Source organism: Eubalaena glacialis, chromosome 19 (genome assembly GCF_028564815.1).
Source record: "Eubalaena glacialis isolate mEubGla1 chromosome 19, mEubGla1.1.hap2.+ XY, whole genome shotgun sequence".
NCBI classification, from domain to species: domain Eukaryota; kingdom Metazoa; phylum Chordata; class Mammalia; order Artiodactyla; family Balaenidae; genus Eubalaena; species Eubalaena glacialis.
In genome coordinates, this window is record NC_083734.1 from 16,744,370 (window position 1) to 16,768,921 (window position 24,552).

Consider the following 24,552-nt stretch of genomic DNA (forward strand, 5'->3'; position numbering starts at 1 on the left):
TGCTTCTTCCGCCTGACAGATCCAGCCTGCCTTATGCCTCACCTCTCCCCCCAGGTGCTTACATTCATTCTCCCTGCCCAGAATCCCATCTCAGACCCTACCTCCTCTCTAGCCAGAAGTCTTCCAGAGATTTGTTGGGAGGTCCTGGCCTTCAGGCAAGACTATATAGGCCCAAATAGGTGGGCTTCTCGTTTTTAAAGATTTCCAAGGAAAGAATACCCTAAGCAGTGCTATATACATGTTTTAATATCTCACAAATCTACTTAGTGGGATGGATTTCCCGAGTTCTAACCTAAATCCCTCTTGCTGCATGGGAAGCCCACCATTGAAATAGAATATCCAATAACCAAATTCTCTTTAATCACTCTTTTTTTTTTAAATTATTTATTTGTTTATTTATTTATTTATGGCTGTGTTGGGTCTTCGTTTCTGTGCCAGGGCTTTCTCTAGTTGCGGCAAGTGGGGGCCACTCTTCATCGCGGTGCGCGGGCCTCTCACTATCGCGGCCTCTCTTGTTTCGGAGCACAGGCTCCAGACGCGCAGGCTCAGTAATTGTGGCTCACGGGCCTAGTTGCTCCGCGGCATGCTTCCCAGACCAGGGCTCAAACCCGTGTCCCCTGCATTGGCAGGCAGATTCTCAACCACTGCGCCACCAGGGAAGCCCCCTTTAATCACTCTTTTGAGAAGTTAAATGCAAGCATCAAGTCACTCCAGCCTAGTACCCCCAGATTAACTCATCCTTGTTGCTGCCACTTACCTTGCTAGACAGGTGAACCTCATTCCAAGTTACAATCACACTCCTTAAGCTCTTAAACCTGTCCTGGGATACCAAACTCTGGTTAGTGTTTAACTCGTACTGACTACACCATATACCTCCTCTTTTTCACATTGGGCTTACTGATTTGTACCCCACAATTGCCTAGGCCTTAGGACTCAAAGTACTTTCCCCTGACTCTCCTCAGTCTTTCCCTTTTTCCCCATCACCCCCTAATTTTTCATATGGTGAGGCTGAGAAATGAAGAATTGGGTCAGAGTCGCAATGGCATCGATTGCCTCTGCTTTCCCTTCTTTTCTGGGCTGCCTCTCCTCCCTCCCCCAACCCCAGTCTATTTTGAGCCTGCCTCTGTTTTCCTTAGTCTGGTTGGCAACCATGCCGGCCTCTTTCTCTTCGCTGCCCTTATCTCTCCCCTGCAACCTGTGAGGACCCCAGTTGCCCTTCCAGAGGTCTCTTATTGCCTGCCCGATTTATTTTGATTTTCTTCCATCTTGAAGATAGGTAGGGTTGGCCTGAAAGTGGATGCCTGGCCACGCTCAAGCAGAAGGTAGGCAGGGAGATAACGCTGGTGGGTCTGCTTGGCAAATCCTTCAGTGTTACCAAAACCCTCAAGTTGTCCTCCGAGCCCATCTACAATGTCTAGTCCTCTTCTCCATATCCACAGACCCTATTTCCTACATCCCTTCTTCCCCTCTATGACCCCATCCCACCCTCAGTAAGAAATGCTCAGTTCCTCCCACTTGGGTTGTGTGCAGCATCCCTGCAGGTCCTCACCTGCCTTCTTGGCCTGCACATTGCCAGTCTCTTCTTATCCAATTCCTGTTTCTCTCCACTCTTCCCTGACCTCATCCCTCCCACACACACCCATCCTACCCCACACGCCCCTGCCCCTGCCCCTGCTTGCACTCTGTTTCTAGGACACACTGGCTCATTTCTAAAGCGACTTCGCCAGCCCAGGCAGGGCTTGTCAGCATCCCCCACTTGTCCTTTCTCAGCCTCCTCTAGACACTTGTCCCCTCCTTTAGCTGTCACCAGCAAGCTGAATAAGACTGGATATTTTGGAAGGGGAGCTGCAGCTGGCTGGGGGAGGAGGGTGGCACTGAGAGAAGCAGAAGCAGAGGGAGCTGCGGAACGAGAGGGAGCGAGAGGTTCCCAACATCCTTCCTCCCCAACTTTGCCACCTTGGGAGCTGGCAGGATCTTACACTGATCCCTCTCTGTACCGCATTTTTCTCTCTCTCAGTAATAACACAATACCTTGCTTTACAATTTACCACGTTCTCTTACAGACCTCCAGGTATCTGCATGGTGCACTCCCTCTCCTCCAAGTCTGCTCAAATGCCTCCTCCTCAATGAGTCCTACCCTGACCACCATTGAAAAGGGCAGCCCCTCCCCCAGCATTCTCTGTCTTCCCCATTCTGCTCTGTTTTTTCCCCAACGCACTTGTCACCCTCTAATGTACAATGCAATTTATTTATACGTATTATTTACATGTCTTCTCCTCACTGAACTGTAAACACCACAAGAGTAGAGATTGTCTTCTGTTTTGTTCACAGATACATCCACCATGCCTAGCACAGTGCCCGGCACACAGCAGAACTCAACAAATATTTGTGTGTTGAATGAATGAATGAATGATCTTATTTGATCCTCACACACTCCTGTAGAGTTGGTCAGTATTATTATTCCCTTTTTCTTTATTGCGGTAAAATATACATAACTTACAATGCACCATCTTAACCGTTTTAGGTGTGCAATTGAGTGGCATTTAAGTACATTCACAATGTTGTGCAGCCATCACACCATCCATCTCCAGAACTTTTTTATCTTCCCAAACTGAAACTCTGTGCCCATTAAACAATAACGCCTTATTCCCCCCTCCCTCCAGCCCCTGGCAACCACCATTCTACTTTCTGTTTCTATGAATTTGACTACTCTAGGTAGCTCACACAGTGGAATCATACAATACTTGTCCTCTTATGTCTGGATTATTTTATTTAGCATTATGTCTTCAAGGTTGATCCATGGAATGTATCAATAGTATTATTCCCATTTTACAGATATGATTATTCCCACTTTACAGAGGCTGTGGTTTGGGGAACTAAGTGAGAGCACCCAAAAAGCAGACTTGGCATGGGGTTGACAGGATTGGCTGGCTTTTATAATTCCCAGGAGAAATCAGTGCTAATCCATGTGCCTAGGCCTATAAGGCAATTGAAGAGTAATTTCCTCTGTGTTGTTATTTCCTTTGGGAATATTTTTACTCTTATTTCCATTTCCCACTCTTCCCCTCTCAGCGATTCCTTCGAACATTTCCACCCCACCCAGTCCCAGTTTTTTTCTCCCCAGAGCACTTTAACTCCTGTTCTTTCGGGTCAAACTGGCCCTGTCTGGAAATGCTCCTGCTTGGGTTTCATCTGAGTGCACTCAGCCTTGCTTGAGCCTCTGTTTACACCTCTCACCCCTCCACCCACCCTGGGGCAGTTATGAGCCTGTTTCCTTCCAAAACAATTAGTGCAAAGAGGCCAGCCGACTCGGTGTTAATGCCGTTTCATTAAGTGGGAGCAATCCTAATGATAATAAAATGGCACATTTAACATTCAAACATTGAACAGGGTTTCTAAGCGAGTGTGTCTCTCTCTTCCTTTCTGGTAGAACAGCTCCATCTTCATAAAGACCTGACAATACACCTTAATGAGAGACTGGGGAGCTGAGCATCTTTATAGAACCAGAGAGAGGATGAGAACCAGACAAAGAATCCAGAGAAAGAGGGTGCGGTGCATTGAGGGGATAAAGACCCCAAGGAGTCCTGGGGTAATGGATTCTGTGGTGCTAATTTAGACAGTTAAAGTCTATAAGAGATAAGGTCACATGGAAGATAAAGCCCACCACAGGCTTTCATGCAATGCAGTCATTTACTTATCTGTTCAACACATTTTTTGCAACAAACATTTACTGTGCACCCAAGATGAGCCAAATTTTACAGGAGTTTGTGATAGAGGGTGGCTCCTGTTTTATGAACAGGAATGCCAAGGGCCTTAGTGGTCTACAGATCATCTTATTTACTCTCCCCCAGGCAGCTTTATTCAAATCTATCCCAAATTCATCAAATGCCCCTATGAAGAGAATTTTAACAACTGCTTTGGTCTCCTGAGCCAGTCCTTATGCCCCCTCCTTATTGAGACATCCAGCTTCAAGGTCCTTGCTACTCTGTGATTATAGAATATCTGATTGAACTTCTGAAGCAAAAAAAGTGTGGGATTGGGGAGCTGGCTAGGGAAAGAAGGTAAATTCAATCAGCTGGTGTTTATGGGGAACTGAAGAGGGGCAAGAAAAAAGGATGACATCTCACAGCCACTTCCTTCCTCTGAGAAGTCTTTCCCAGAAGAGGGCTTTATTCCCAGCTCCTGTGCACAGAAGGGAAGCAGCTGGCCAGTCACATGTGGGCTTTGCCGAGGCAGGGGAAGCGGCTGATTCGAAAAGGTGTCAAGTCATAGGATGGCATTAATTTCATGCTTAATTCATACAGGATCTTCCCCACAACAGGGGACAGCTTAAACCCATGCCCTAGGGAAAGAAGAACAGGTGGTCAGGCATCCTCAGAGACAGATACTGGACTCCCTGGATTCCCCCTACACAGTCCCCAGATAACATTCCCATTGGTCGCATCCCAAAGCTGGAAGTTGCCTCCCACCATGAGAACCCTTTCTTCTCTGATAGCCCCGCTCAACCCCCTTATGCACTCAAGGTCTATGCTTTGGCCCCTCTCTGTTCAACTAAAAAAACACCATTTTGCCTGGCACTGAGGTAGGTCAACTTTAAGGCACCCCGTCTTCCCTCGCTCAGGCTCACCAGAGAATCCAGCACCAATGACAATGTTATCGTACTTTGGGTGTCAATCAAGAATGAAGTGCTCATCAGGGGTGTTCTAGAAAGAAACAATCACACCTGTGTCCTTTGAGGATAGAGGGAGGAGGAAGAACCGCAGGCTCAGAAGGGAGGAGACTCAGCTGGATTTCTTTCCAGAAAGAATAGGAATGGGGCACAGAAATGCTTTCTGCATGCCAGTGCCCTAGGGTACGCCAGTCTTTCTCATTTGTCCATCTGTCTCTTCTCGTGTAGAGCTATGAACACAGTAGGTGCTCAGTTAACGTGTGCAAACTAACTTTAGCGAAGATGCCTCAGGCCCTGGTGACATCTGTCTCTTCTCTTTGTCCCTAAGGCCTGCTCAACTAACACATCTTGCCAAAAACTCTTTTAGAGCTCTTCTGGGAAACATAGTGAAGGACTGCCAGACGTATGCCTAGTTTCCTAATGAAAAAGAATACGAATAACCTCTAGTGGGCCCTCTCTGGTGGAGGTGAACTGACCTGCAGAAATGAGCTCATTTGTTTCAAGTCACATACTGTGTCAGGGGTCAGGTAGAGTCCAGCCTGAGCAGCACAAGGCCAGTCTGTCTCATTCCCCTGTTCTCCAGGGCTGCGAGAGAGCCTGGCCCAGTTGCCCACACCCTTACCGTGTACATGCAGTGCTCCATAACAGCAGGCTCAGGCTCTAAGTTAGGTAAGTGATCTCTGACAAAGCAGCTCAGGATGTGGACGTCTTGGATGTCTGAGAAAGCTGCAGGGCAGTCCCGCTCCTCAGGATCTGCATTGTTGCCGTGGTGATAGCAGACCTGGCTCCCAATCAGAGCAGTGTGAGCTGGGATGGCCGGCCTCCTGCACACCACCCCCAACCCAGGGGGCAGGTTGTACACAGAATGCACCCCATCCATCATCCCAGCCTTCCCCAGTCCTGACAGATGCTGTTTGTTGCCACATTAGTTTGCCTAGCTGTCCATTCCCCCGCCAACCCTATGTTTGCAAAGGAAGGGCTCCAGGACAGACAAGGGGTCTTGTGTTGTGCATAGTGAATAGTGAAGTCCGTTCCTGCTCCTGCCCACTGGGATCCGAGGGAGTCTGGTGAGAGGAAAGTTAGAATAGCTGCCCCAAATCTGCCTGGACCCCTATTAGCCTTCTCTTGGCCTCTCCGCTCACCTTCATCAGCCCTGGGTACTCTCCGGAGGGCAATCCATAGATGTGGTAAGGAGCCAGGCTGAAGCCCAGGAAGCATGGAAAGGCCTGGGACACACCATAGCTTCCGGGAACCTTCTCTCGCCAGTAACACACATTGATCCGCAGGGTCTTGGAGCAGGAAGAAGTGGGAAATGAAGGGGGAAAGCATTTCTGGGGTCCCGTAGCCCTTTAATATAAGCCCAGATGCCCTGATTAACTCACCCATCTTTGTTTCACTCAATTCTCATGTCATTTACATGTTACATTATGTTATGATGGATAAAAATTGCTGAATCTGTCTCTTCCCCTATTCTTAATCTTCTCCCAAAACTGCATCCAGCCTACTTCTCTCTCCGCCCAGGAGTTAATAATACCTCATGTTTATTGAGTGCTTACTATAGGCCAGGCCATCTCCTAAGGTTATATATATATGTGTATATAATTTAATTTAATTCTCCAACAGCCCTAGTCTCCATTTTACAGGTTATAAAATTGAGGCTAAGTGAGGTGAAGGTGAATGAATTTGCCCAAAGTTATCCACTAGCAAGCGGCAGATGGAAGACTCAAGTCCATCTGGGTCCAAGGCTTCTTTTCTTAAGCACCAACCCTCAAGCTTCCAGCTCCCCTTACCTGGAGAGGCAGCTCAATTCCCAGGGGACGGAGGAGCCGGTTGGTCCAAGGACCTGCTGTGATGATCAAGCTCTTGGCTTGGTAGCTCCTGGAGGTGGTTTTCACCACAACCAGTAGCCCTGGTTTTATCTCCATCACCTTCTCTCCATCATGCACTATGCCTCCTAGCTGTCGAATTGCATCCTGAAAGGGCAGGAGCAGGGAAGGGCGAATCAGTTATGTATGTGGTTCACCCTGGTGGACAAAGAATCCTTCATCGAGTGCAGAAAAGAGAGGGCAGAATCTAGACCTCCTCTCCCATATTGTCGAGGCCTAGCAGGGTATATAAAACTGCCCAGTCCAAAAAGTCAAGACTAAAGCTGGCAGGGCAAAGGCTCTCATCCAACTGGGGGTCAGGGGATGGCTGATGGGGACCCAGGATGCCCAGAGCAGGAGCTGCAGTGCCCCTAATGCTGCAGGATATCACCTGAAGGGCTCTGAGTGCCTTGTCAGCATAGAGAACTCCTCCAGACTTTTCCAAGAGCCCCACTTCTCCCCTGGCCAACCGAATATTGGGGAAACGTTGCTTCAGTTCCTCAGATGGAAGACACTGGTGTTCCACTCCCTGCCTAGACAGAGTAGCCTGGATTATCTTTAATTCTGCATTCTCCTTCATTCCCAGCAGCAGTAGTCCAGTCTGCCTATAAAAAAAAAAAAAAAAAGACACCTGAGTGAGAGTCTGCGTCCGGGCCCTGGGCCTTCTCTGTCATTTTTCAGCAAGGGGCCCAGACCAGGCATCAAGGGGAGTCCTGGCCTCACATTCAAAAAACAGGCAAAGACATCTCCATTCTGTTGTAACAGTCCAGTATTGTTGCGCTGGTTTCTAGCCCATCCCCAAGTCTGCCCTTGGCTCTCACTATTGGTTTGCTTATCCCTCCATCTTCCCTCATCAGGATCCATCCTGCCCTTGAGGTCAGAGATCCTAAGTCCTCTTTTATCTCCACACCTAGAAAGTGGTAAATGTTCAATGAACTTGGTAAGATTTCTTCCCTTTCCTCCAGTCCCCTGACCCCACTCACTGTTTTGATCTCAATTCTTTATCCCCTTTCCCCTCCCCAACTCCCTGCTGTTTCTTTTCCCTGTTCCTTTTTCTTGTCATATAATGTTTTGTCTCTTCTTGTGCATCTATCTCTCAGTTCCTTCTCAGAGGCTGCCTGTTTTGTCGAAAGGGTCCTAAGTTAGGAGCTCTGGCCCTGGGTCCAGTCCCGGCATCCCCTCTGTGACCTTGGTCTGATTGCTCGCTGATCCAACCTCAGATTCCTCCTCTGTAACGCATGACTGTTGGACTATTGGTGGTTCCACACCAGGGGAGTTGTGGAAATGGCATGGATCATTTTTTTGCTTGTCACAATGCCTGGGGGTTGCCACTCACATTTGGTGGGCAGGGGCCAGGGATGCTAAACCTGCAATGCTCAGGAAGATCCCACCCAAATGCCAATAGTGCCCTCATGCAGAAACCCTAGTAGGTGAGATGGCCTCTTAGGACTCCAGCAATTAATTCAGCGATTCAGTGATTTTGTTTCTCCCTATATATCCCTCTGTGTTTCTTCCTCCATGAGAGAATGAGAGCTGTTTCTCTCTAATGCTTTCCATCTCTCTGTCACAAGAGATCAGAGCTCCCTTTTGAGGGGAACTGATCAAAACAATAGAAGGGTCACTTTGGCCCTTGGGACCATTCCTGTAGTCCCTCTCGGTTTCAGCAGCCACAGTGACAAGCATCAGCCTGACACATCCCCCAGGTACTGTATATAAAGCTCGTAATAGCCTATAATGGAGTCTCATGGATATTACATGCTTCAAAATCCCACATTATCTGGTTGGGGGGATTAAAGAGAAGATTGGGAGGGGGTAGGGACACAGCGGGCCCTGGGGCCAGTGTCAGTACACAGAGCCGCGCAGCATGCCCAATCCATTTGCCATGGCCCCCGCCTACCCAGCATTCACCACCGGTGAGAAAGCAGTGAACGCCTCTGCCTCTTCAAAGCTCAGCAGAGGAAGGATGCTGTAGAAATCCCCACCAGCCAGCAGACCGTCTTTTTCCTGTGTCCCCAAAAGAACTTCAGATTGGTTCTCAGTTAATGAAAACTTGCCTAGTAAACTCCTTGGTCAACAGGATAATTAAGTCACCCAAGCATACGTTCTTGAGCCCTTTGTACCTGATGAGGTTGTGGCTGTGTAGAATTCTGGGAAAGACCTCACCTTAGCAGTTACAATGTCAGATCCCTGGCCCGGAAATTCCAGAGCAGCATATTCTAACCTCTGCCTGCAATATACTAGCCTTGGTCTCTCACATACTCTGAGATTTAGTTACTTTCCTTTCCTTCCTCCTTCCCTTGAAATAAGAACTCCTCTTTCAGGAATGTACTATATGGAGGAAATGCACTCACGCCAAAGCAACGGGCAAATCTGTCGAATTATGAAATGCTGAGTGATGTTCTAATTCCCAAGCCATCCTGCGGTGGATGAAGCGGGAGCTCCCCATCCCTAGGAGTAATCAGCAAGCTGATTCTGCTGGTGAATGTAATTGTGCCAATTGTAATCATTTTGCTCCAGCTCTCTGCCCCTGTGGCATTTATTTCTTAGCCCAGATATTGATCTAACAGTGGGAAATTTTCCATCTGAATTTGTGATGCTGGACCCTCCCCTAGTCCGGAGATGCGTTTGGGAAATTCTCATTTTCCGTGGATCACAGCTGAGCTATTTGGCCTGAGGGAAACCATGCACTGCCAGAGAAATGCCTGGGATTGGAGAGAGATTTTTGACCATTATGAGCAAATCGGAAATAAATGTAAAACACTGCCTGGAAATGCAAAGGCCTGTCATTATGGGAAATAGGTGAGAGGCTCCTGTGGGAGATGCTTAGAGAATTGGAAATCAGTCAATCAAAACCGGGATCGGAGAACGGGCCTTTTTCCCCCAGTATGAAGATAGATGACTTCCATGCACAGATTGAAAATCATTTAAGTGCTTATTTTCTTAATGGCTTTTCCTAGATCCCAATAAACAGTCTGCTTATTCTGCATCAATTTCTCACCCCTATGCTCTGGGCCTCCCTTTCCTCTTTTTCTGCTCAGATCCAGGCTACGAAGTTTGGGGAGGAGGAGGGTGAGAAGGGACAAGGGCATTGCAGGAAAAAAAATATGACCAGGAAATGAGCGGTCAGGGCTGGTCTAGAAAGATGGCACCTTGTAGTGAGGCTGGGGTGCTGGGGATCCCTGGAAAGAGTCCAGCTCCCAAGTCCCAGAACACCATCAGAGCATTTGGTACTAACCGTGCCTTCCTCCCAACCCTAGCTGGATCCAGCCCTAGGAAGAGATAATCAAAGATTCCTCCCAAGGGCCTTGTTGACTTCTCTATGGCCCAACTAAAGCCTCAGACATGATGTAGGGAGTTGGTGATGAGGGATTTCCACCATTTACTATAGCAGGACAGGAGGCAGGATGGAGTGGGGAGGATTTGGGAGGGGCAGACAGCTCTCCCTGCATCTGCCATCTCCCATCCCAAGCTCCAGCTTTCCCCGCTCTGGGTTAAAAGTGCCAGGAAAGCCAGCTCTCAGAGTCACCTTGGGGAAGGGACTCCAACAGGGACTTGGTAATGGCTGCTGTCTTTGTTGGTTTTGGAGGAGCTCTTGGCGTTTCATCTTCTGCTCAGTGGGCCGAGGTGGAATTGGTTAACAAAGACTGCTCCAGGGAGGGGATGTGGCTGACAAGCCAGACACTTCGCAGACACAGGAAGCAGCAGCTGCGCAGGGGGCCACCAGGTTCTGGCAGCAGCTGTACTGCCTACGGCTGTGATCTTGTCTGATATTGTCAGCTAAGCAGGGGCAGCCCGGGTCAGGAGCTAGATAGTAGGACTCAAAGGGAGAAGGTGGGGCAGGAAAGAGATGGGCCACAGAGCTGGGGTTTGCTCTTGGTATCAGCATCCTGGCTGTACACATCACAAAAGATTCAGACCTTGTGATCTGACACATGTGTCATCGTCTGTTCCCAGAATATATGCAAATATCCTGAGCCACCCATATTTAGTATGCCACTGTCACAGGAAGCAGCAGAACAGAATGAAGAGAATTGGACAACCACCTTATCAACTCCTGAAGGTTTTTTTTTTAAATCATCATCAAATATCATTAAGTAAATATGTTCATATCTATCAGTTCAATTATGATATTGTGCTGGTTCTTTCAGAAGAACCTAGGAGAATAAGAATCACACAGCTGATGAATCATTTAGAAAATCAGAATTAGGAACAAAAGCTAAAGGAATTGGAATAGGAAGTATCTGTTCTGTGTCTCTGCTAAGTAAAAGAACCAAATAAATTAGTGTGCCTGAGTAAATTAGGTTGGCCATAAGAAAGGACTTGCTAATAATAACAACAACAACAATAATAATAATGCCTAGCGCTATATAGAACTTCAAAGATTTTTCAAAGAACATTCACTTTACTCTTCATTTTCCATAATTGGGGCTGTGAAGCATAGGGATAGTCTTTTAAGAGGAGCTATGATATGTCCCAGTCTTTAAATGTACGTTAGCAACCTTCTGACCTGGGATGATTTAAGCATGAACTTGTTTGGAGACAGGGGATGGACAAGGTAACCAGTTTATGGTATTTCCTAAATCAGGAGCCAGCAAGTGATGACCCAGGGGCCAAATCACCTGTTTTTGTCTGTCCCACAAGCCAAGATGGTTTTTATACTTTTAAATGGTTGATAAAAAGCAAAAGAAGAATATTTCTTTTTTTTAATATTTATTTGTTTGTTTATTTTTGGCTGCATCAGGTCTTAGTTGTGGCATGTGGGATCTTTCATTGCGGCGCACGGGCTTCTCTCTAGTTGTGGCATGCAGGCTCCAGAGCACGTGGGCTCTGTAGTTGCGGCAAACGGGCTCTCTAGTTGTGGCACGCGGGCTTAGTTGCCCCTCAGCATGTGGGATCTTAGTTCCCTGACCAGGGATCGAACTCACGTCCCCTGCATTGGAAGGCGGATTCTTAACCACTGGACCACCAGGGAAGTCCCGAAGAATATTTCATGACATGAAAATTATCTGAAATTTGTGTCCGTAAATAAAGTTTTATTGGAACCCAGCCATGCCCATTGGTTTACATATTATCTGTGGCTGCTTTCACAATGGCACAGTTGAGTTGTTGGCAGAGTTGAATCATTGCAATAGAGACCATATGGCCTGCAAAGCCGGTAAAACTATGTGGCCATTCACAGAAAAAGTTTGCCAAACCCTGTTCTAGACTGAAAGCTGAGTAATTCTGTGACTTGCACTACAGGTTAAGACCCTGACTACTCAGTAGCAACCCTCTCATGAGTTTGTGGGGAGAATTAAATGAGTTAACATGGATCAAGTACTTTTAGAACAGCCTTAGTTTCTTATTCTAAGCACTAAAACACGCAGTGATAATGATAATGATGACGATGATTTGTCAGGTACTATTGCAAGCCCTTTACAAACTTTATCCTCACAACAGACACAGGAAATAGATATTATTACCCCTACTTTACAGATGAGAAAACTGAGTCTCACAGAGGTTAGACAGCTTGCTCCAAACCACACAGCTAAATATGTCAGAGCAAGATGATATCTAGAGCCAGGCCTGCCTGGTTCCAAAGCCCTTCCAAATTCCTGTCCTCCTGCCAAAGAGAAGGATTGTGAGATTATGAGATTCTCCTATCCAAGGGTCCCTTTCCCTCTCTCCAGCAGCCCTTCCCCTCGATGTCCACGGTTGCTGCATCCCATCTGTCTCCTTCTGCCTTTCTTCCCCCCTTGCTCAATGGAGATAGAATACAGCTGACCCAGAATAAGTGGAAGGAACTGCCATTTATTCAAAAGTACTAGGCATAGTGCCAAGTATTTCGCAAGAGTCTCGTTTAGTCCTCACAAAGCCCTGTGAGAAAAATGAGGCGCAGAGAGGTACAGAAGCTTTTCCAAGGTCACACAGCTGGTAAGAGGTAGAGCACAAAGTCAAATTCAAGCCTGTCTGACTCCAGAATTGTCTCCCCTCTGAAAGATTCGAGACACTTTCCAAACATCTTTTAGTTGCCTCCTTGTCTGCTGGGATGAAGTGTGCCCTCTAAGGCCTCAGCAGTTCTTTTAACACAAGATACTCAGCAGTATTCACAGATGGCTGACAGAGAGAGGTCCCTTTGCTACGCCACGCCTCAGCAAGACGTGCTCCTTTATTCGGGTGCTGGGCGTATTAGCTGCCTCTGGAATAAATCTGTAATTAGCTGCCCTAGCTGTATTTGCATAATGGATTTCACTTTGTTCTTAAGTTAATGGTGTTTTTGCAACAGAACAGTAACCTCTTGGTTCCTGGCCATTAAAATAACTGCCACCCTGTAGGGTAGAGCAGTGGTTTTGTAGGAAGTTCAGTTAAGAGCCACAGAGAAGGCGGGAGGGGTGGTAGGATGGTTGGTAAAAGTTCTCTTTGCCTCCTGGGTTGTCTGCCTTCTTCCCCATGAATATTTGAAAGGTCAGTGAGGGGAGGTCTTAAGGGTCAGAGAAGGCCGTGCAGGCAACAGAGAAATAGCTGCAGGCTCACTCCCTGGTCAGCAATGCAGCCTGAGGAGCATCCCCATTTGCTCCTATGGGAGGAGGTATTCAGAGAATGAAATGGATTTATAAGGGTTGTTCTGGGGGAGAGGACCCAGCATGAAAGTTTGTGATACTAGTAGGAATATAAAGAATCAAGCAGAGGCCTCCTCCTCTATTTCAATCCCTGCCCTGAGAGGGTATCTGACGGTTCCACGGAGATGTAGATACAAACTCCAGCTCTGAGCATCTGCCCAGTGTCTTTCCAGCAGTTTTCCCCAAACAACCCCTGCAAGCCTTGGACACATGGTCTAACCCCAGCCCTGGAGCTCAGAGACTGGCAGGAGCCAGCTGGACCTGTCGGGTGACCATGATGACAGCAAGCAGAATGCTTCCACGTGTCTGGCACTTCCGGAGGCCCCGTGTCCCTCCGTTGCATGTCAAGTATTCCTGGCACCGCCCTCTTGCATAGTAAAAGCACCCCCAGGTGCTGAGCCCCATGATTCAAGGAATTCTCCCCCACTAACCCAACCTGTGTAATTGGGTTCCCGCCTCATGCTCCAGCTGGGCCCATATCTGGTAGCACTCAGCCATCATCTGGGTGTAGAAGTCTTCAGCGTACGCCCTTCGGATTATCCGGCTCTGCCCATGGGAACTTCCTCGGGAGTGCGGGAGGAAGAACTGGAGAAGGAGGACAAGAGACAACTGCAGCTGTCACCCCTCCCCTTTCGGACCCCGCTCATCACGTGCTGTCAACAAGGAGCACTTATTCTTCAAATATTTCCATACAGTCTCCCTTTGTGGCCAAGTTACTGACTTGGCTTCAGGATAGAGTTTCTTCAGTAGCTCTAACTCAGGCATCCTTTTTGCTAACATCATTCACATCCCGAAGTCCCTCTGTGAGTTAGTCTTCAGTCATCCTGCTGCAACCTTGCCCCACTTAGACTCATGGAGAAGCAGAAAGAACCTTTGAGATCATTCTAGTCTAGGCTCCTCATTTTTATGCACAAGAAAACTGATGCTGACTCTTCCTCTGTAGCTTCAGATTGCTCAGGACAAGAGAACCATGTTGAGATTTAGCAAAAGATGGAGTGTTTCCTGAAAGGTTGGACCAGGAATCCCTCAGGCTTTGAGAAAACTGATAGAGAAATGAAAAAGGTTTCTAACCAATCCAGCTCATTACCAAGAAGAATAAACCAAAACCAGCCTGGATAGATGTAGGCAGAATGGGAGGGTAGAAACCTTTGGAAGGTGGGCTGGGTGCACCTGCCCTGGGAAGGCTGTGGATATACAGCGCCCAGTCTTATGTGCAGTGGCCAATAGACTGCACTTCATGGGGTCACTTTTCTATAAGGAAAAAAAAAAACCTAAGTCTTATTTCCTGTGTATCAAACAAGGAGCCTGGTATTATCCAGAGGTGGCAGAAAAAACAGAAGCCTCTGCAGGGTTCCAGGGTGAGAGGCCAGAAATATGCAGGGAAGAATCCTACCTCCTAGACTGACAAATCAGCCTTTGCCTCTAGGCAAATTATCTTTATTTAAGGTTACCCAAAGCAGAACTGATTACTTTTCTGGGCCAGGGCAACCATTTTGGCACAGAAGAGACTGGGTGGGAAGAAAGAAGAGAATGGGGTCTGGGGCGCTTCTTGGTCAAGAGCTGGATCTGGGAGGCAGCAAAAGCAGGAAATGTGCCTAGAAACCCAAAGTGGGTCTTAGGGAGGGTGGAACTTTCTTTGCATTGTCATGAAACACACCAGGCAGCTAAGCTACAAATTGCATAGAATTTGTGAAGATCAGGCCCTTTGGCCTTCACCCCACAGAAAACCCTCTTGGGGGAGGAGAAAGGGACAGTCCCTGAGGTCGGGAGTGCAGAGGGGACACGGTACCTGCTCCAGCAGGAGGACCCTCTTCCTGTGTTTGGCCAGGTGGTACGCAGTGAAGCAGCCCTGGATGCCTGCCCCAATCACAATGGCGTCATAGAGATCTTTCTGAGCAGCCATCCTGCCCACTGAGTTAGCCCTACAGCCTCAGAGACCACATACAAAGGAGAAGGCAAGCGGAGGCGCGCTCCAGCCTGAAGGAGGAGGAGTAAAGCAAAGTCCAACCTGGCCAGCATTCCCACAATCCCCTGTGCCCTGTCCTTCTCCCCACTCCTCCCAACCCCCAAAACCTGGCACAGGGCTGAGCCCCCGCCTCCCCTGCAGAGCAGAGCTGGGTAGTCTGATTTGTGAGGTTTAGCCCGGCTCAGCTGCCAGCCTCACCCTTGCATCCCTCTAGCTTTCTATTCTTGGCTCAATTATTGTCATGCAAATGGGCTCCTTCCTATGCCACCTTCCTATCTCATTATGATCTTTGTCTCAGGCCTTCGGCCCTGGAATTTCAATGCCTCCTAGACCAAGCTGGGCACCCGGAATGCTGCCTCCCCCTGCTGGCCTCCAGCCTGATTTCCTTTGGAGATTCTAGAGGGTCCAGCTCAAAACTTGGCACGATGCCCCGTGTAAGGCCCACCTCCCTAGTGGGTGGTGAGGTCGGGGCGGGGGGGTTAGATGCAGGGGCCAATTGGGAGGGCAGGTTTGTGATTATGAAATTATTCTCAGTATGTCTTACCTTTGTCTTTTAAAAAGGAGAAGGAGAAATGATCCTGAACAAACTGAAAGGACAGAGTGAGAGGAGGAGCCTTCTCCTGAGGCACAGAAGGGGACCAGGCATCTGCCTAGGGTGTGAGGGCCTCTGGAGTGAGGGCTCCCTCTGTGCAGGGCAGTATGCTAAATGAGTACTCTCGCATGCATGTGGGACAGAGCTGGGATTTGTAAGGCCTAATTCTTTTCTTTTTTTTTTAATTTTTTAATTTTTATTTTTATTTATTTTTGGCTGCGTCGGGTCTTTGTTGCTGCACGCGGGCCTTCTCTAGTTGCGGCGAGCGAGGGCTACTCTTCATTGCGGTGCACTGGCTTCTCATTGCTGTGGCTTCTCTTGTTGCAGAGCATGGGCTCTAGGCGTGCGGGCTTCAGTAGTTGTGGCACACGGGCTCAGTAGGTGTGGCTCGCGGGCTCTAGAGCACAGGCTGAGTAGTTGTGGCGCAGGCGCTTAGTTGCTCCGCGGCATGTGGGATGCTTAGTTGCAGCTTGTGGGATCTAGTTCCCGGACCAGGGCTCAAACCCGTGTCTCCTGCATTGGCAGGCGGATTCTTAACCTCTGTGCCACCAGGGAAGCCCAGGCCTAATTCTTATACAATTTGGGGGGGGCCTCTGTAAGGAAAGGAAAAGAGGGACTTCCCTGGTGGTGCAGTGGATAAGACTTCGTGCTCCCAATGCAGGGGGCCCACGTTCGATCCCTGCTCAGGGAACTAGATCCCACAAGCTGCAACTAAGGAGTCCATGTGCCGCAACTAAGGAGCCGGTGAACTGCAACTAAAGAGCCCTGGAGCTGCAAGTGAGGAGTCTCCGGCCACAACTAAGACCTGGTGGAACAAAAGAAAGAAAGAAAGAAAGAAAGAAAAAAAACAGAAAAGGAAAAGAAAAATTGTGAATACAAAATTAGGTGCTAGGATTTGGAAGAGATTGTGCAATTAAGGAGCCCTGTGGTTGAAGTTTCATTAGCTTCCTGATAAATCAACCTCTGCATGCATTATCTAGTTTAATCCTCACAGTCCTAGGTGTAAATATTTTTATCCCCACTTTTGGCACATTAAAGATGGCTCCCAATTCTTGGTCACTCTTCCCATCACAGGCTCTGTGACTGCTTGACCTATAGAATATGGTGGAAGTGACACTGGGACATTTTCTGGCCCAAGCCTTAAAAGCAGCTTCCTCTTCTTGTCTTGGAACACCCACTCTTGGACCCCTGAGCCTCCATGTTAGTCCAACCACCTGTTGGAGAGACCACGTGGGGAGGCCCTGAGACTACACGGAGAGCCAGACATAAGAGTGAAGCAATCTTGGACCCTCCAGCCCAGCCCAGCCACCAGCTAAATACCACTGAGTGACCCAATTAATGCCACGTAGAGCAGAAGACTCATCCAGCCAAGACCCATCTGAACTCCTGACCTACAAAATCATGAGATAGAATAAAACAGTTGTTGTTTTTAGCTGCTAAGATTTGAAGTAGTTTTTTATGCAGCCATAACTGAAACACCACTTTACAGCCAAAGACATGAAGGCTTAGAGAGGTTATAACTTGCCCAAAGCCACACACCTGGTAAACATAGGCACTGAGGTGTGAACCTCGGTTTGCCTGTTCCAAAACCTGTTCCCTTAACCACCGTGCTATACCAAGGAGTAGTCAGACTTGTAATGATGATTCTGATTTGAATATTTTGCTGTTTCTCTCATGGCCATACTGTGAGTGGGAGAAAATAATAGATCAGGACATCCATGTGACCATAGGAAGATGCTTAGCCCTAGCAAAGAATCCTCCAGAGTGGCCTTGGCAACTAGCTGTTCTTTCAGCCCAGGCTTCCTTTCCGAGGAAGATAGGGGCCCAGAGAGGGGGTGCCATACGATTGGCATTTCTTTTCCTTCTGAAAAAAATTTCTCTAGGATCCAGAAGTCACCTCAACTCTCCCCGACCCCTCACCCACATGGGACAAGATAGCATCCACCTCACGATGGGACAGCTTCCTTACGGTAAAAAGTGGCAGACATAACTGAGAAAAATGGACTATTTAAGTATGTAAAGGCTTGATATAAATATATAAGGTCAGCCTTTGGATTTCTCTTGATAAGATGTCAGAGGAGATGAACAGTTTACACAAAGGAGAAGCAGACAATAAATCCTCACTTGGAAATGTACCCAGTCTCACTAGCAATGAAAGAAATGGGAATTAAATAACTTCAAGGTACAATTACGTGCCTATGAAATGAGCAAAAATAAATAAAAATGATAAAATCTGTCAGTACAGTGGGGACGGAGAGAGAGTAGGGTGGCAACTCAGATTGTCTGGGCTTTCTGGAGAGCTCTGGGGCGGTAAAATGGTTCAAACCTTCTGACCTAGAAATTCGACTTGGGGAACTATACCCCAAGGAAATACCCAAGGGAAGAAAAAGGCATTTGTATGAACACATTCCTAGTTGCGCTTTTATAATATAAAAAAATGGGAAACAACCCAGCCACGGGGGACAGCTGAACAAACTCTGGCCCGTCGACACAGTGGAATACTAGGTAGGATTCAAAATGACAAGTGTGAGGACAGAGGGCTCCACAGACCTGTGTATATGAAATCATACTGAGGAAGAGAAGCAGAACACAAATAGCCACGCACGCATATGGTATATTCCTTTTTTTTTTTAATCTCAGAAGTAACATACTATACAGCACCTTGCTATTTCCATTTCCTATATCTTTCCTATATCTTCCTATATCACAACGAGTTACGTGTGTGTGTATCAAAGATCTAAAGAGAATTTGGCAAGGTGATTGAGCTTAATGCTCATTAATTCCCATATTCTATAAAAATTGCACTTCCATTCATAATTTGTAAAAGGATAAGGAGAAATCCCCTGAGGAAGCAGATGCTTCATATCTTCCCGGTCACCGGTTCCGGGGCCTAGGGAAGTTCTTTCTTTGTTCTAATCTCAGTTTTCCCCAGCTGCCCCCCACCCCACCCCACCCCCCGACATTTCTTATTGTCCGTCCTCCGGGGAAGCTACAAAGCAGCTCTGTATCCCACATCTCCTTTGTTTAATATAATATAACTTCAGAAATAAAATAATTCCATTTCCCCATCCCTACTTCACAAGCCTGCCCTGGATTCCTGGACTCAAGCATTCTGCTTCTTGTTAAGAATTTCAAACGACTCCTCTGAAAGCAGACGCTGGCCATGGGCCAACCTTCAAATGAAAAGCAAACCGGCTTCTGAAGGCTGCCCCTCTCTCTCAGGGTTGCCCATCCTTGTGGCCATCCTGATAGGGACAGGTAGAGAGAAACGATCCCCTCAAATTCCCTATCAACACCCATTCTGGATCGGAAGACCATTAGAGGGAGAGCCAGCAGCCATACACCGCTGCCGTGTGTCAGCAATTGCCGCTGTGTCCTGGGGCAGAGCCGTGGAGGATGTAAGGCTGAACTGCTCATCTGATGGTTTGACTGACACTTCGCAGACAGGGGTGGGAGAGCCGAGCCAGGGAAGCAGCAAGCTGTACAGCTCAGAAATAATGAGAGGACCTGAATCGTGAGAGAGAGAGAGAGTACGGAATAAATAAGAGAGACCTGGGAGTTGAATGACTAGGGAGAGGCTTCTGTTCTCTTTCCTCTGCACCTCTTTGCCAAGGAGCTGGAGCCTGGGGCAAGGAGACAGGCAGGCCGACCAGGAAGTGGCCCCTCCAGACCCATCCTGCCAGCTGCTGAGGGTGTTTGGGGCAGAATGTGCAGAGGATGCCAGCATGAGAAAACCAAGAGCAGCAAAGCTGGATCTGTACGTGGTCTCCGTACACATTTCGGACCTATTGCATGTCTCAGCTTTCATCCCTCTTCTCCATCCCTCTCCTCCATCCCCACTCCCTTTGCCCCAGGTCGTCCATCTGCCTTCCTTCACCTAGATTCTTGCATTAACCTCATAAGCAGTCTCTCCACCCCATCCTTGCCCCCTCTTAATCTGTCCTTCCGTGTTCCTGCCAGAATCCTCTCTCTAAACAGCAAATCTGAACAGGTCACTCCCCGGCTGAAAATTCTTTAATAGTTGCCTATTTCCCATTAGGATAAAATCGCAACTTCTTAGCTTGGCACACAAGGCAGTAGGCGTTCTGGCCTCTGTCTGCTCCTGCAGTTCTACCGCGGGTCCCTTCTCACTGTGCACTTTAGGCCCTGGCAAGGCTGAGCTGAGAGAGGTTCCAGCGTTCCCTATGATGATCCCAAATCCCCCACACACCCGCAGGCTGACTTGGATGACCTCTCTCCTATAGTCCCTTCCTACCCTGTCTTCATCTCCATGATAACAACGAGCAGAGAATACTGTATTGGTAAGTGTCTGCATGTCTGCCTTCACCCTAAGCTCCTTAAGGAGAAGGGTCTTCTTTTGATTGTCATTTTTATAGGTAAATACAGACATAAGGAACAACAATGAAAAGGTTCAAAAGAAAACACTACAAAAAGGAATTCTCCTTCCCACCCTATCCTCAGCCATTTCCTGCTCCTCACCACATGCAATACTGTCACTATTTTCTTTTGTATGCTTCCAGAGATGTTCTACGGGTATACAAACATACTTATATGGTATATTCCTTTTTTTTTTAAATCTCAGAAGTAACATACTATACAGCACCTTGCTATTTCCATTTCCTATATCTTGGCTTCCACCTGAGTCATCCGGGGCTGGCACATTCTTCCTGATGGCTGCATAGTATTCCCTGGTGTGGAGGAGGCATATGGGACAGAAAATCACCCACACGTGTTTGCTGAATAGACAGTGGGTTTCTCTGGCTGTCACAGACACCTTAGACATGTGGCTCTCTAGCCCGCTGGTATTAGGTGTTCAGGGAGGTGAGAGGTCTGTTCTGGACTTGCGCAGCAAGTTTATCAAAGGCTGACAGTGTCTTCTGTGAGTTGCTGAGGACAGTACCCTCCTTCAAGCCAGGAGGTAGGGGGTGGAATCCCCAGAGACCCTGACTTCTGCTTCCTGCCGTGCCTTTGTTTTGTGTTTGTTAAATGGCAAATATTAGCGTCAACTCTGCTCAACTCTGATACAAGAGTTCGACTACTAAGCAGTCTCCAGGGGAGGGAGGAAATAAGGAAAGTCCTGGAAATTGGGCTGAAACCTCTGAGAAAATATTAAATCATCATTTAGCCTGAGCACTGGGGATCTACCTATGAAAGGATGCTCTCAGACCTCCCTGGGATGAGAGGAAATTCAATAAAAATGAGGGAGAAGAGGTTTTCATTGTCTTAAGGGAAAACATCCCTGAAGATGAACAATGGAATCTTCTTAATCTTGTCTTGAGGGCTTTCTACCCCAGCTCTATACAAATATGTGTGCATATTTGCACACTCATCTGACTGTGGTGCTCTAAGATATACCCAGGTGTTCATTAAGTAGCTGTATTTACATGTATGTGTATCTGAGTGGGTATATTTCCACCACTAGGCTTTTGTTTGTTTGTTTTTTATAAAATACTTATTTATTTGGTTGCGTTGGGTCTTTGTTGCGGCATGCAGGACCTAGTTCCCTGACCAGGGATCGAACCCGGGCCCCCTGCATTGGGATTGTGGAGTCTTAGCCACTGAACCACCAGGGAAGTCCCCTCCACCACTAGGCTTTTGGAGAAGGTCCCATTAAAGCTCAGCAGGCATTGAGGGAAATGGCAAGTCAAAGAGTGTTGAGAATTGGTGTCCCAGTTCTGCTCCTAGGAGGTGAGGGTGTGTCTGGAATGGAGACTGCATATGAATCCTCTGTCAGGAATCTCCCCTTCCTCTCTCTTCCACGTCTTTCTTATGCTTCATAGCCTGGATATCAGGAAACTCTGGGGTGGGGAGTTGCAGGGAGGAGTGAGAATTGGGGGCAGGAAAAGAAAAGTAGCTTTTGCATGAATTGGGCTGGCTTGACAGGTGACAAATAGCAACTAAAATTCGGTAGTGTGCAGAAAGATTAACTCCAGGGGTTCAGCTCTCTGGTATTCTCCAGTTTTCAGGGAGATATTGTCTTCCCCTCTCCCACCTCTGCAGATGTTGCTGTTTGTTAGGGAAGGCAGATGGATATGGGAGTTCAGGTCCTCCCCACAATATACTGCCAGACGCAGGGTCATAGCGGCAGAGAATCAGAGGGAAGCCTGAGGGAAAGGAGGGAAGGGAAGGGAAGCAGAATTCTAGACAGCAACTTCTAAGTCATCTTCAATTCCCGTTTTCTGCTTGTGACCTCCAGGCTGCCCCCCAAACCAGTCTAGCCCATCTCCTGAGCGTTAATGCCTGCAACATTCATCTCGTACTCTGCTTTCTCACTGGTTCTTATTCTTCTGTTCTTTTTTCTGTTTCTGCCTTGGGCCCCCTTTCTTCCCTTGAGATCAAGAGAGAAGGAGAGGTTTGAGGGAAGGCCTTTGTGGATGGATGGTATGATACCAGGACCTGGTTGGAGGAGAGGCCTCAAGGCAGTGGAAGAGGGAGAAAGGCCTAAAGGAGCCAGGGAATCTTAGGTACCAAAGCCACAGGGCTCTGCTTCTTGGTGGGAGGCTTTATGGAGGTTTAGCCTGCTGGGGCTGGGAAGGAAACTCAGCTGTACCACTCCCTCCTTTCTCATCTGGCTGCTGATTTAAACAGGACTTTCATGCTTGGGATTTACTGGCCTCTTAAATCTGTGGACTAGTGTCTTTTATCAGTTCTGGAAACTGCTCAGCCATTATCTCTTCTCAAATATTTGCCTCTGCCCTATTTGTTCTTTCCTCTCTTTCTGGGATGTTAATTAAACACGTATCAGGCCTCTATCCACTGTGTCTCTTATCTTCCCTATTCCCTCCTCCCTTTTTTTCTCTCAGTGCTGCATTCTGGGCAGTTTCTCACTATTACCTTTTACTTTGCTAATTCTCTGTTCCACTGCATCTAAGATGCTTTTAAATTAATGAGTTGTGGGACTTCCCTGGTGGTCCAGTGGTTAAGACTCCACACTCCCAATGCAGGGGGCCCAGGTTCAATCCCTGGCCAGGGAACTAGATCCCACTTGCTGCAACTAAGAGTTCGCATGCTGCAACTAAAGATCCCGCAGCTAAGACCCAGCACAGCCAAATAAATAAATATTTTCTTTTAAAAATTAAAAAATAAATTAATGGGTTGTGTTTCAATTGCAGTTCCTATGGGTTTTTTCTTTTTTAGAATTTCTATATTTTTAAAATTCGTTTTGTCACCTTACACAATTTCTTATTCCCTGTAAATATTTTCAGGCTTGTCTTTTATTTCTTTGACCACAGGAAGCATTATTTATAGTCTACATCTTTTGTTGTTGTTGTTGTTTTTTGGCCATGCTGCGTGTCTTGCAGGATCTTAGTTCCCTGACCAGGGACTGAACCCAGGCCCCCGGCAGTGAAACCTCGGCTTCTAACCACTAGACTGCCAGGGAATTCGCTATAGTCTACATCTGATCATTCTAATTGTGAAGTCTCTGCTGTTTTTCTTTTTTTTTTAACATTTATTTATTTGACTCCGCCGGATCTTAGTTGTGGCACGTGGGATCTTCATTGTGGCATGCAAACTCTTAGTTGCAGCATGTGAGATCCAGTTCCCTGACCAGGAATGGAACCCGGGCCCCCTGCATTGGGAGTGCAGAGCCTTAGCCACTGGACCACCAGGGAAGTCCCCCTCAGCTGTTTCTCGTTTGTCTCTTGTTTCTATGATTCTCACTCATGGAGCCTTATTTCCTTGTAGGCTCCTCTCTCTTTAACCAAGTTCTGGTGACTGCACTTGAACAAATTATTATTTATTATATATTGTTCCAAATAAAATAGGAATAATTTGAGTATGAAGGAGCCTTTCTCTAGAGAAGAGTGTGCTTACTTCTGCCAGGCATCAGGGGCACCACCAGTCCTGAGCTATCTAAACAAGTTCTGGATCTTAGGTTCCCTGGATCACCCAGGCAATGTGAACCTGGGCTGGAGTACTTCAGTCCACCCTTACCCTGATAATGTAGCCATTTGGGGTCTCAGTGCATTGAAAAAAGGATCTTCTATTAGACTCTCCACCATGTGAAGGCACTGAGCTTGGAATTCTAACCCTTCCCTCTTCCAGGTGATTAAAATGAATGTTCAGATTTGCTAGGACAGCTGGGCTCTTTCAGGGAAAAGTGGTTTCTCTGCTCTGGTTTTCTCTTCCATGTTGGCCCATTAATTCCTTACTATTTTATCAACTCTTTGGGGCTTTTAAGGTGTTTTTGATATTTTATCTAGCACTTTTAGTTGCTTTTACTGGTATAGTTGGTCCAAATAACTCAGCCTGCCATAACCAGGCTTCCAACCTCAGCTGCAATCAGATTACTAGTACCCAAAATACATCACCCCTTCAGTATGTCCTCCATTTACACTCCCCTGTCCCCTTCCTCCTCAGATAACGAGTGAAAAAAAAAAAAAAAAAGGCAATTGTCAACAAAAATGACCACCTTCCTCAGAGGACAACAAGAGTGGGAATCTCATAATAGCCACCATGAGAGTCAGATTTAGGGGTGGACCAGCCAGCCTTGGCTGAAGGGCCAGTATACATGGGACACTAAAGCATCATCATGACTGGAATAAGAAGGGAATTTCGCTGACCAGATACCTTTTAGGGAATCACTCTATTTGTATAAAAGGAAAACTATTTTGATAAGATGCAGGTGTAGACCCCACCCCATCACCCAGGTTAACTGCCTTCACCTGAGAGTGGGTCCTACTTACTTCACAGTTTTTGTTTTAAATAATGGGGCAGGCAACTGCCCACCAGAGCTGAATTGCTCAGAACAATGAAGAAACAGGGTCCTCTGTTCAACCTTCCTCTTTGCAGCACCTAATCCCTTTAAATAAAGTGTTGAACAAATATTTAAAGAAAATCAGTTTTCTCTCTATAAGGAT

The 24,552-nt window shown here is 47.3% G+C and overlaps 1 protein-coding gene and 1 long non-coding RNA gene across 2 annotated transcripts in view; one reads left to right on the forward strand and one right to left on the reverse strand.

The window, feature by feature from the left end:
- LOC133080564 (uncharacterized) overlaps nt 1–24,552 on the forward strand; it is a 43,847-nt gene that overhangs the window by 5,727 nt on the left and 13,568 nt on the right. The gene's annotated exons all lie outside the window — the stretch shown is intronic.
- Nucleotides 2,726–15,068, reverse strand: PIPOX (pipecolic acid and sarcosine oxidase). The gene is made up of 8 exons (XM_061175332.1): nt 14,923–15,068; nt 13,570–13,718; nt 6,926–7,139; nt 6,460–6,642; nt 5,812–5,958; nt 5,292–5,450; nt 4,628–4,703; nt 2,726–4,342 (listed from the first exon to the last, which is right to left on the reverse strand). Exons 1-7 carry the CDS (start codon nt 15,034–15,036, stop codon nt 4,671–4,673), a joined length of 999 nt encoding a protein of 332 aa, XP_061031315.1. The 5' UTR covers nt 15,037–15,068; the 3' UTR covers nt 2,726–4,342; nt 4,628–4,670.